Raw genomic sequence first — 12,445 nt, forward strand, 5'->3', positions numbered from 1 at the left:
AACTCATCGAGGTTCTTCACTGGAGCTTTATCAGATAGAATTTGACTGAGCAATGGAAAGAGATATTGACATAGATAACTGAAAACTAGATCAGTGAGTTCTGTTCAGAATTGGAGCATCTCACAGATCCTAAGAAAAGAGGACAATGCAAGGGTCAATGAAGTTAAAGAGATAGGCTTCGGGTTGGACTGGGCCCTGATAGGTTAACCTTTAACCTTCCATGGGGAGTGATTGAATAGACTGGTCTTGTCTTCCCTGTAGTGAGGGAGGCTGAGAGGTGAACTGATAGAAGAATTTAAGGTACTGAGAGGTATAGATAGTTAAAATCGTTTTCCCATTTGTGGGTATCAAAAATAAGAGGGGAAAGGTTTAAGGTGAGAGGAAGGAGTTTTGAAGGGGATCTAAGGGGCAAGTTTATTTTACACAAAGAGTGGTTGATGAATCAGAGGAGATGGTGGAATCAGTTACAATTTCCACGTTTAACAGGCATTTAGACAGATACGTAAGTAGGCAAGGCATAGAAGGATACGGTCCTAATGCAGACAGATGAGATGAGTGCAGATGGACAAAAAGGTCCGCGTGGATGTGGTGGGCTGAAAGGCCTGTTTCTGTGCTGTATGACTCTTATCTATAGGAGGCGCTGCCTCAAGAAGGCAACATATATCATCAAAGATTCCCACCATTCAGGTCATGCCATCTTTTCGTAGCTATCATCGGGCAGAAGGTACAGAAGCCTGAAGTCCCACATCACCAGATTCAAGCACAGTTACTTCCCTTCATCCATTTGGTTTCTTGAACCGGCATAACCCTAATCACTACAGTTTAGTAACACTATGACCACTTTGATCATTTTGCACTAAAATGAACTTCATTTTTTTTGTTCTAATTGTGTTCTTTCTTGTAAAAATTGTCATAATTTGTTTTTCTTGTGAATGCTGCTTATCTGATGCTATGTGCCTGTGATGCTGCTGCAAGTAAGTTTTTCATTGCACCTGTGCGTACATGTACTTGTGCATATGACAATAAAGTCGACTTTGACATGTCTGGAAGATTGCTGACCTCCTGTGGGTCTGTAGACTTTTGATCTTGCCAAGGTGGACTGGCTGGGCTGAATGGCCTGGATACATATTTCAATTTGTATGTAGAGCTGAAGTAATTTTGTTTGCAAAGAGAGAAACGAATCATTCTTTCTTCCTTTGCAGATGTTGCCCTGGTGGACAATGCGATGTGTTAACATTCACCAGCAGTTACTGGCAGAGCGTTCCTCTCAACTCTTCAACATTACTAAATGCTGTATTGACAAAGGTACAACTTCTCTGGAATTTTTGGGGAAAAATAAAATCCACATTATCTGTATGGGAGGGGGGGGCAGAGAATTAATTTCAAAACCCTTGTCTTTGTTGAAATAAAAGTTCAAATAAAATTCAACTTTGTTCATTCTGGATTCCACTATACTTCAGTAGAAGAAAGAATGACTGATGTGGACTTGCATTTGAGGTTTGATATTCACGTAGTTTTGTTGTCATATAACCTGCAGAAATCTGGTTCTTGAAATGTGCAGATGTTGAATAATTGAGAGGGGGATATTCCTTTACTTGTGCTTTTCTTGAGTTGAAAATTATAAAGTTACAGTTTTACTTTGGCACGAGTTTCACTGCCACACTTTGTATCAGAGAACTTCTAAAACAAATCAAAGATCCTTTGTATTGTCATCCTTGTCTTTTCTTTATTTGTTGACGAGGTGTGGATGTCAGTGGCAATCCTGGCATTGATTGTTCATGCCTAATTGCCTCTCAACTGACGAGGCAGTTAAGAGTCAACCACATTTGTGGGTCTGTTGATGCATTTAGACCAGAGTGGGTAAGAATGGCAAATGTCCTTCCTTGAAAGATGTTGTGAATGAGAGATTTTTATGACAATCTGGTAGTTTCATGTTTACTGTTACTGAACAAAGCTTTTTTTTAGAAGTATGTATATATTATTTTAAGTTATAATTTAAATTTCTCAGCTGTGTTGATGGCATTCAAAATGTCTCTAGATGAGTAGTTCAGATCTCTGGCTGCTGGTCCAGTAATTTATGCAATATGCTGCCATATTGGCACATTAGTGTTTGAAAAATTACAAGCATATTTTCTTTCAAACTACACTGGAAGCAATTTTTAACTTGTGTATCATTAGCTAAATAGAATAATTGGTAGGATATATGGCAGCAACTGCATGAATATAGTGTGTGAGCGCTAACAATGGAACACACCAATTATTATATTATATAAAGCAGAAAGCACTGAAAACATTTAGCAAGTTGGGGAGTATCTGGGGAGAGAGAAACAGAGTTAACTTTTCAGAACAGATGAATGGTCATCGACCAGAAACATTAACTGTTTTTTTCTGCAGATGCTCCCTGACCTGTTGAGTATTCCCAACATTTTTGATTTTGCTTTTGCATTTCTGGTATTCGCAGTTTTTTGCTTTTGGATTATCATCAGTTTTTATGTATGATTTGATAAGTTTCTGTTCACACATGGACTGAACCAGTTTGGTGTGCCTCCTGACATAGTGTTCCCCCACAGATACTGATCATTGAGGAAGACTATGATAAATTGTTTAAAAAGAAGTGTTAAATTTACAGAATGCTTGAGTAAGTGGCAAATGAGTTTTGATGTAGTAACTGTGAGGTGGCACATTTTGGTAGGTGGCAAAAGGTCACCTACACCCTGGAAAATAGAGTCCAAAGGAGGTTGAGAAGCAAAGGGTCACACTTTTGCAAAGCTTCAACAAGACCACCAAAGCTTTAAGGTTGACATAGCCACTACAATGTTATTGGGATTCATTTCATTTTTGTCCAATAAAAAAGTATGAAATGCATTTATTCAAATATCAGAGTAGCCAGGTTATCTGTGGTCAAGTGGTACCCTTGCTGCTGTCAGTCTGGCTGTCTTTGTAGAATTGTCGGTTCACAGGATTGTATGTTCAAGTTTTGTGGCAGAAATTAAGTCCCTTATCTGGGCTGCTGATCTGTTGTATTTTTCAAGGGGTGTCAAAGGCATTGTTCTTCAGATCCAATATTACAAAGCTGCCGTGGGAAGATGTCCTCTAAGAAATGAGATCAAGTGGGCTAAAGGACCTTCATCTAACCCTGCCTTTTAGTGAATTAAACACAGTGGAAGGATTTGATGCTTCTTAACTGAGGCGATTCTGATATCTGTCACTTGAATAAAGCATTTTTTGCCATTCTTTTATTCTCATTTGTCATTGAGGAAGCTGTTTTATTGGGGATTAGCTTTTTCTCAACCCAGGAATGAATCTGTGTGGAAAGTTCCCTGTGCATAGTACATTCCTGTCTGTGAGAGGAGTCAGGGGGTTAGTGGAATGCGTTTTATATTCCCTCATATACCATACATAAATACAATAGCGTGATCAGCTTAGTTACTTATTACTTTCTTGTTTGGAACTGAAGAAAGGCATGTGCCAGCATTGCTTCCTGAAAGCTGCTGTTTTTTTTGCTGAAAAGCATGTATAGCATTTTTAAAGTGTGCCAGGAGGACATTCCAGATTTCAGATTGTAACATAGCTTAATGAGCTCCTTTCAGCGGATATGTATTTTGCCTATATATTTAAAAAAGCTCTTATGTTGGAGAATATACTCATTCTTGCTTTGCTGATGTTATACAGATATTCTTTTGCTATTTCAATACATCTTTCTTTTCTCTTGCATGGCTGCCGCCTTGAAGTCCTGTACTTGAAAGGACTCCGCCCACCAAGTCCTGGTTATTTTGACTTCTTCCTTTCCTTCACTAGCGCCACTGCTGCGATTAATATTCATTGGGGTCAAAGTTTTTAATGATGAAGCTGTTGTATGGCAGAGGAATGTCACTGCTGCATAAAAGCAGCTCCAGATACTTGATTTTTGTCTTTGTTTCTTTTGAATTTCTTACTCATTTTTGTTAGCTCTGATAGATTCCTTTTATAACATTGTGTTTGAAAATTTAGTTTGCATTTTTTTAGTGCATTGTATCAGAAAGGCCTGATGAATATTTATTTCGTATTGTGATACAAATTTACTTACAAATCCCCTTTTCTGCTTTAAATTACTCCCCCCCTTTCCTGCTCTCCACTCCATCTCCACACCTCACAATCTGAAACCCTCCATGATATCCTGCATTCTTCTTTTAGTTTCTAGATTAATTACTGCCACAAAACATTTGCATTGGACACATGCGCATTATGCAAAGCAATGGTAGAATAATTTATTTATATCCAATCCTATGAAAATTGACTTGACATGGGAGGTGATCTTTATGAATGCAAAGACACAACCATAGGGAAATAACGCATTAAAATGTTGTGGAAATAAACATCAGAATTATTCACAAATAAACATGAGAATTATACACATTAAGATGTACATATCTAAAACTGTTTATTTAAAATTATCACTCTGTTAATTTATTGTAAGTTGACCAGAAACTTCTGTGCAGTACATTTAAACAGGACATTTAGTGGGTACGTGTAGAAGATTCAGTCACACATTCAGTAAAATCACTGATGCATTTATGTGCTTAGCCCTATGCATTGTGTCCTTTCATTGATACCAAAGGAAGGACGAGTATTTACCTAAGGCCTCTCTTGACCATGACACATCAAGGTTCCAATGTTGAAGTGCAGTTACTGTTGTAGTGTTGGGAACATGGTAGTCAGTTTGTGCACAGCAAATGTGATAGTGACCAGATAACCAATTTTAGTGAAGTACATTGAGGGATAAATATTAGTAAGGACGCTAGGAATAATTCCCTTACTGTTTGCCAAAACTATGCCAGAGGAACTTTACATGCATTTGAGAGAGCAGGCAGAACCTCAGTTTAGAAGTGCGTCTTGAAAGACAATGCCTTGGGCAGTACATTGCTCCCTTAGTACTGCAGTAGGGATGCCAGCCTAGATCTTGTATTCATCTCTGGAGTGGGACTTAAATCCACAATCTTCTGATTCTGATGCGAGAATGTTATGGACTGCTACATTGATAGTAGAATGTTAGAGAGGGATGTTAAATGCTATAGGACAGAATTATTCTGGTTTGGAAGTTAATGTATGTTTAAAAAAAATAAGTTGTATACCATGTGGAATGCTGGTGTGGAAAATGTAAATTGAAAACCCAGATGAAGGATTGATTGTGAAGCTCTGGTTTGAACTGTATCTATCACCAAAAACATACTAGGCACCTGGGTAAATCTTCTATAAATATTTGGTTCTATCCTTTCAGAATATCATCCCAATTGGCTTCTAAATAAGCATTGAATGAACAGACAAAACCTCGGTGTAACATTCCTGACCATGGATGGGATTTTTGACTCTCCATATTGCCATTGTCTGAAAATCTCTAGTGCGGCTCGAATCACCTACAAATTCTTCGAATGGGATTGTCCCTATTGATACTGATTAGTGTTGAATTCTTGGCACTTGTATGCTCTTGTGGGCATGATGTCTAAAAGCTGGGTTGAAAGTGCCCTGGTCTTAAGAATTTCTTTTGCAAAATGTGCATCAGAATAAATTGTTTAGTTGTGAGCAGCATTGGCAGGTATTGGATTCATTTTATTTTTTTTTGATCAGCTGTTCCAAAAGGTTGAACAGCTAATTCTACAATACCTACTTTGTTTTAAGTTCTTAACCTTTGTGCATGAGATGTATAAAACAACAAAGTGAATGAAAAAGGTATGACCTGTCTTAAGTAGAGAAATCTAGAACAAAGGAACATTCACCTTTAAATCTGAGCTAAAATGGTTAAAAATAAATCAGAAAAAAAAGATCTTCCACAAAATTGTGTAAGATTATGAATGGACTGCCCTGACTGTTCAAAAATGCACCTAATGCAGAAGATTAAAAAGACACTCAATACAGGTCCTCTGCAGGTTGTGAACACCCGACTTATGTACAGCCCGGACATACGAATGAGCATTTGGGAGACCGGCAGGATGGATTTGCTGGCTGCTACAGGGCTGCAGGCATCTTCTGCTGGCTACGAACTCAGTTCGCATCCTCCATTCCGACTTACGAACTGTCTGGGTTATGAACAGTTCACAGGAATGGAACCGTAACCTGGGGAGGACCTGTAGTTACAAATACTTGGATCGTAAGGGTACTAAAGGAATGGGAGACCATACTTGATAAGTTGAATAACTCATTCCTCTTCCTTTGCGTGACCTTATGTTTTAACAATGTAAGTAATGCTGCTATTGAATAACATACCTAGTCTCCGCAGTAGCCTGACTTAATTGAAGCTGCCGGCTGTTAAGGCCCAAGTTCTGGAGTTTCCTACCTAAACTTATCTACATCTACTTTTTCCTCCTTTAAATCTTTGCTCAAAGCCTTTTACTTTGACCAAGCTTATGGTTATGTACACTCCGTGCATGGATTAGTGCCAAATCTTGTTCTATAATATGCATTTTATTATGTTAAAAGCATTATATTAATAAGTTGTTGTAAAATAAAATAACCATTCTGATTAACCCTGTGGATTATCTAAAGCATCCTTCTATGCCAGAGTCTACTTACAATTGTTATGTCTTCAATATATTTTCAGTGCAATCAAACAAGGCATTTTTCAGCTCTGGGGAATGCCAAAATTTAGCTATCCAGTTCCACCTGGAATGTGGGTATGCTTTGCTCTACTACTACGACTACATAAGGGCCAAGGAGAATTTCACTGCAGCCCAGAAAATGGCAAAACTTTCTACCACCATGACAGGTAGGTCACACTCTCACATTTTACATCTTGGAGTTATTTTGTTTTTATTCCATTCTGTAACTAATTGACTGCAGAGGCACAAATCTAGCTAAGGATGCTGTCTCAAAATAAGGTTGACCATTCTGGATTAAGATGAGAAGAAATTTGTTGACCAAGAGAGTAGTTAATCTTTGGAATAATTACTCAATGTGACAGGAATTTGTTCAAGACAGATGAACAGATTTTTGGATGTTAACAGAGTCTAGGGATAGGTGGTTAGTACAGGGAAGTGGTATGGAGGTAACAGCTGAGATCTTTTGAATGGAGCAGAAATGAGGGGCTGAATGGCCTTTTCCTGATATTTCTAAACGTTCTTAAGTTATACATTTGCACTAGAGTGCAGCTTTTAGAGGTTACAATGTTAAGATATGCCCTTGATAATTTTGTGACAACTCAGTAACAGTAGCTCCAGGTTAAGAAGCGAAACATCAACCAGATCTTCCAAATCATGGTCAATGCTGAGTAACTCTGGTAGGCAACCAACCAGTAACTGCACTAATCCACCATGTTTTATCCTCTCTCTACCTTGCAGACTTCTTTCTAAAGGATTATGCTCATTAAAAGTTAAAGATGATAATCTGATGGCAGGACAAACTTTGTTCCTCTTAAGGTTTGCTAATCATTTCAAAATAGAATTAATCAAAATACATCTTTGTGGTTCCATATATTTTAATCCCCTTTTTATTTTTAGAGCTATCTAATATGCCCCATTTTCCTAATTATTTTTAACATGTTTTGCTTTAGTTCAGTCTCACTGATCATTTGGTATTATTGTTAAAGTGGGTACTGTTAGAAAAAAAAAGTAGGGATGGGAAGCTTCCAACTTTTGGCAGAATCTCTGCTTTTCCAATTATTAAATTCTGACCACGTGGCTTTCTAACTTCCCTTGTCTGCTATTGTAGCCATGGTGAACAACACACCAGGATGGGTATGTCTGGCCTCGCCCTGCAGGTCCAATTCTTCCTGGATGTTTGCCAGGCTAGCTGTCTTACTGTATGCTTCCGAACAGTTCCCAGGATAGATGTGAACGGAGACTGGTCGGAGCACTGTGGAGGCACTGGCTGCAGACCAGAGGCAAGATTCAACTCCCTTTCATGTCCACCCTGGTCCCTGGAGCTGTGTCTGAGACTGGTCCTGGGGGGAGGGAGGCAGGCAGACAAAGGACCATGTTAGGCCCTGTATGATCTTGGTGGGAGTTTGGGTCTGTTTCAAGCTCTACATACATGGACAATGTCCAGATGTGTCATTGTTTAACATTTGGACATAGTCTTAATGGGCACTGACACTAACTGCAATTTCAAGAAGCTCTTTTAAAGAGTTGACACATGCAAGTCAGAATTAAGATTCTTTGATTAACCATCCCCACCCTGGCCACTCATCCTGGTTTTATACTTCTTGGAGACCAGCACGTAAGCAGTGGTTACTGAGGGTGGGTCAGGAGAAAGCAACTTCCTGACAAGTTGTGCACCATTGCATTAATGCAGTCAAAGATTCCTTCCCCAGGGTGGGCTTCCTCTCTCCCCTCTGGAGACCTGGGATGGTCTGTCACTCTCATGTTTGGCATCTTGGTGTGCTGTATGTCACACACCTGTTTGTCACTCCAGTGCAGTTCATAACTCTCCCATCTGGCACCCCAGGGTGCAGTATCTCTGCATTTATTGCCCATCCCTAGTCCCTCTTGTGAAGGTGGTGCAGAACTGCTGCAGTCCTGCTGGTGAAGTTACTCCCACAGTTCTGTTGGGTGGGGTGTTCCAGGATTTAGGACTGGCAACATATTCTGATGTCAGGATGATGTGTGATTTGAAGGGGAACCTGCAGGTTGTGGTGTCCCCATGCATTTGGTGCTCTCATACTTCTTGGTGGTAGAGTTTGTTTGTTTGGTGGTTGTTGAAATGGACCTGAGCAAGTAACTGCAGTGCATATTGTAGACGGTGCATACTGTATTCACTGGGGTGAAGAGAACGAATAGTTAGGGTAGTTGATGGGCTGCTAATCAAGCAGGTTGGTTTGCCCTGGATGGAGTGGGGCTTCTTGGCTGTTGTTGGAGCTGTGCTCATCTGGGCAAGTGTTAAGTACTCCATGCCTTACAGATAGTGGAAAGGACTCGGGGTGTCAGAAGGTGAACTAATCAGCCTCACCTGCTTTTGTAGCCACGATATTTATGTGGCTGATGGAGTTGAGTTTCTAGTCAATGGTGACTCCTAGAATATTGATGGTAGGAGATTCAAAGTTGATAATGCCATTGAATGTCAAGGGTAGGTGGTAGGCTCTCTCTTATTGGAGATGGCTATCGCCTGGCACTCCTGTGGTACAGATGTTACTTAGCACTTATCAGACCATGCCAGGGTGTTGTCTAGGTCTTGTTGCATGCAGGCATGGGCTGCTTCATCTGCTGAGGAGTAGTGAAGAGCATTAAACAATCATCTGCACATGTCCCCAACTCTCAGCTCATGATGGAAGGAAGGTTATTAATAAAGCAGCTGAAGATGGCTGGGCCTGGCACTGCCTTGACTAACTCCAGCAGGGATGGACCGGGGCCGGAATGACCGACTTCCAACAACCACAACTATCTTCCTTTGTATGATGTATAGCTTTAACCCAGTTTTATCACAGTGCATTGACATCAAATGCTGCCTAGATGTCAAGGATCATAACTCTCACCTCACCCCTTGAATTCAGTTATGTCTGAACTAAGGCCGATGAGGCCTGGAGCTAATCCTGGATGTCATGGTGAAACCTTAACCAGCATCAGTGAATGGATTAATAGTGAGCATGTGCCACTTGATAGCATTTCCAATCACCACTTTACTGGTGTTTATAAGTAGATTGATTGGGTGGTGATTAACCCAATTGTTTTTTTTTGGTGAACAGGACATACCTGGACAATTTTCCACATTATTATATAGATGCCAGTGTTGTAACTGTACTGGAACAACAGAATAGAAGAGCAGCTAGTTCTGGAGCACAGGTCTTCAGTGCCACAGCTGGGCTGTTGACTGCTTCAGTAGTATTTGCTGCATCCAGTGCTCTCAGCCATGTCTTGATACCACTTGAAGTGAATGGATTTTGTTGAAGACTGGCTCCTGTGATGGTGGGGATCTCAGGAGGAAGCCAAGCTGGAAGTCTTTCCTTTAACACTGGTCTCCACTATGGTTGAGGATGGGGATGTACCTGGAGCCGCCGCCTCCGATTAGCTGTTTAATTGTCCACTTAACGTGCTCAGACTTCAGTGTTTCAATCTGTTGATTGTGAGATCGCTTATCTCTGTCTATTTGTATGCTGTTTTTGCCTTTTAGCATGCTGTGCTGGATCTTCACCAGGTTGGCACTTCATCTTTTTTAGGTATGCCCGTTACTGCTCCCAACAGGCCTTCCTCACTCGCCATTGTACCATTTAATTTAATTGCAGTTCACTAAAGGCTAAACTTCGTACATTCTGAAACTGTAGTTATTCAGAATGTTAGGATCGAGATGCACAGGCACTGTTACCACCATTTCTGCTTTCACTATGTCATAGTTATGAGCTTGATGGTAACAATAATAAGGAATGTATCTAAAATTACAATACATTGTTTAAAGTAATTGATAGCACAATCCATTTTAACACCTTTGGAAGACATGGAGCTCTGCACTTAATTTCTTCTTATAAAACTTAAATTCAGTGAATAAGATTACTGTTTCTTTCCTCCCACCAAAGTTGCTGAAAGCCTGCCAGTCCTTGATGGCCAATACTGAATGTAAAATCAGACTTGCTTTTCTTTAAGGTACCTTGGGGAAGCGTACCCGATTCCAGGAAAAATATTTGGCTCAGCTTATCCTGGATGTCCAGCGGGAAGGCGATGTCCTCCGTCAAACAGATCTCATGCTACCACCGACGCCTTTGGAAAATTTGCCCAAGGTAACTCCCAAATGAAATTACACTTGAAAAGCAGTGTTCTTTTGATTCATTGCCAACATTTATAATAAACTTATGATCGTGTCCAGCTTAAAGTTGGTCAAAATGAGTTTTTGCTCATTGCCTCATGCCTGATTTTAATACGCAGTGTTGGGTGGATGCAGGCTGAGCTGCAGCACGAGTATTGATGCCACTGCCTGCATGGTCCCAGAGAGGTTCATCCTGAAGCCAGAAAACAGGAGTGGTAGGGAACCTTTGTTGGCAGGTCTTTTCAGTCAGGGTTGAATGCAAGGTCCTGGGTATAGTAATCTGTTGAGTGATCATCTCTGGAGGTACTTGCTATTAGTAGTCCAGGTGTGGAGGAGACTAAAGCTTTCTTTTGAGGGATTTGCAGGAATAGACATTGTCCTCTACCCTCAAAGCAATATGCATTTTTACAATGCAGTAAATGTAAGAATCTTTTTAGAGCATAATCAGACATGAATCAATAACAAATTAGTTTTATTTTACACAGAGTGGTGGGTGACTGGAACGTGTTGCTGGGGGTGGTGGTAGAAGCTGATATAATAGGGACGTTTAAAAGACTCTTAGGTAGGCACATGGAAGTATGAAAAATGGAGAGTTATGGGGTGTGTAGGAGGGAAGGGTTAGATTGATCATAGAGTAGGATTATACAGGTCAGCACAACATGGTGAGCTGAAGGACCCATACTGTGCTGTACTGTTCTATGTTCAAATTATAAGAAAAGATTTAGTCCAAATTACCAGGAAAGGTTTATAGGGATATGGGCCAAACGTAGGCAAATAGGACCAGCTCCATTAAGCAACTTGGTCAGCATGGACAAGTTGGGCTAAAGGGTTTGTTTCCGTGCTGTACGACTCCATGACAAAGGGAGAAATTGGTATGAGGATCGGAAGGATCGGTCGGAACAATCTAACAACAGAGTCTTCAAGGTGTGGAACAAGATGATGGTGCAGTATTGTTGATGCCTGTCAGATCTGATTTCTTTTTGTCATCTATATGCTGAGCCTTGGCATCACCATACACAAGAAAATAAGGAATCGGCCAAGCATAGGTTCACTGGAGTCTGCAGAAAAGGTAGTGGAGATGGGTAAAAACTTTCAGGAGATTCTCTGTCTGCATTAGATAAATAAATATGAAATAGTGGAGAAAAGGAATTCAAAGTGGGTCTCAAAAGCTCCAAAGTACACAAGAAAAATGAGGATTGTGACTTTAATTAGGGTCCTTTCTATTTCATGGTGGTGGCAAGGGAGGGGTTACCTAATTGGAAGGGTTCAAACATGGGTGCAGGAAATCTGAAATAAAAGAGAACTCTGGAAGTGCGCAGCAGGTTAGGATGTATTTACGGAGAGAAGAAAATTAGTTAACATGGCAGGGTGATGTTCTTTCTGAAACAAGCTCAAGATTTGGTATCTGAAATTGTTGAATTCCTTGTTGAGTCATCCTTTACAGAAAGCAGGGTGGGGGAGGTGTAGTCAGGATAGCTGTGAGATATGTAATGGATATTGGTCATTAACCTAACCCCTGAGATGGACACTGCTCTCATTCCCTCTCACTCCTGTGTCCACAACTCCTATCCTACCAGGCTGCATATTCAAAGAATCATCCTTTGTTGTTTCTGATACCATCAAATTGATACCACAGTTGACACATCTTTCCCTTTGCTCCTCTTTCAGCATTGCAAAGAGATTTTTCCATGAACCCCTGGTTAAGTCCTCCATCTGCGCCAACACCCACTCACCCTGTCATGCC

The 12,445-nt window shown here is 40.4% G+C and overlaps 1 protein-coding gene across 1 annotated transcript in view; it reads left to right on the forward strand.

The window, feature by feature from the left end:
• Nucleotides 1–12,445, forward strand: part of ttc27 (tetratricopeptide repeat domain 27) — a 175,542-nt gene that overhangs the window by 30,193 nt on the left and 132,904 nt on the right. Inside the window, exons 5-7 of the mRNA XM_052011316.1 lie at nt 1,203–1,305; nt 6,575–6,739; nt 10,542–10,675. Coding sequence (XP_051867276.1) covers nt 1,203–1,305; nt 6,575–6,739; nt 10,542–10,675 — 402 coding nt within the window. The remainder of the gene's footprint in view (nt 1–1,202; nt 1,306–6,574; nt 6,740–10,541; nt 10,676–12,445) is intronic.

Source organism: Pristis pectinata, chromosome 3, assembly GCF_009764475.1.
Source record: "Pristis pectinata isolate sPriPec2 chromosome 3, sPriPec2.1.pri, whole genome shotgun sequence".
Taxonomy (NCBI): domain Eukaryota; kingdom Metazoa; phylum Chordata; class Chondrichthyes; order Rhinopristiformes; family Pristidae; genus Pristis; species Pristis pectinata.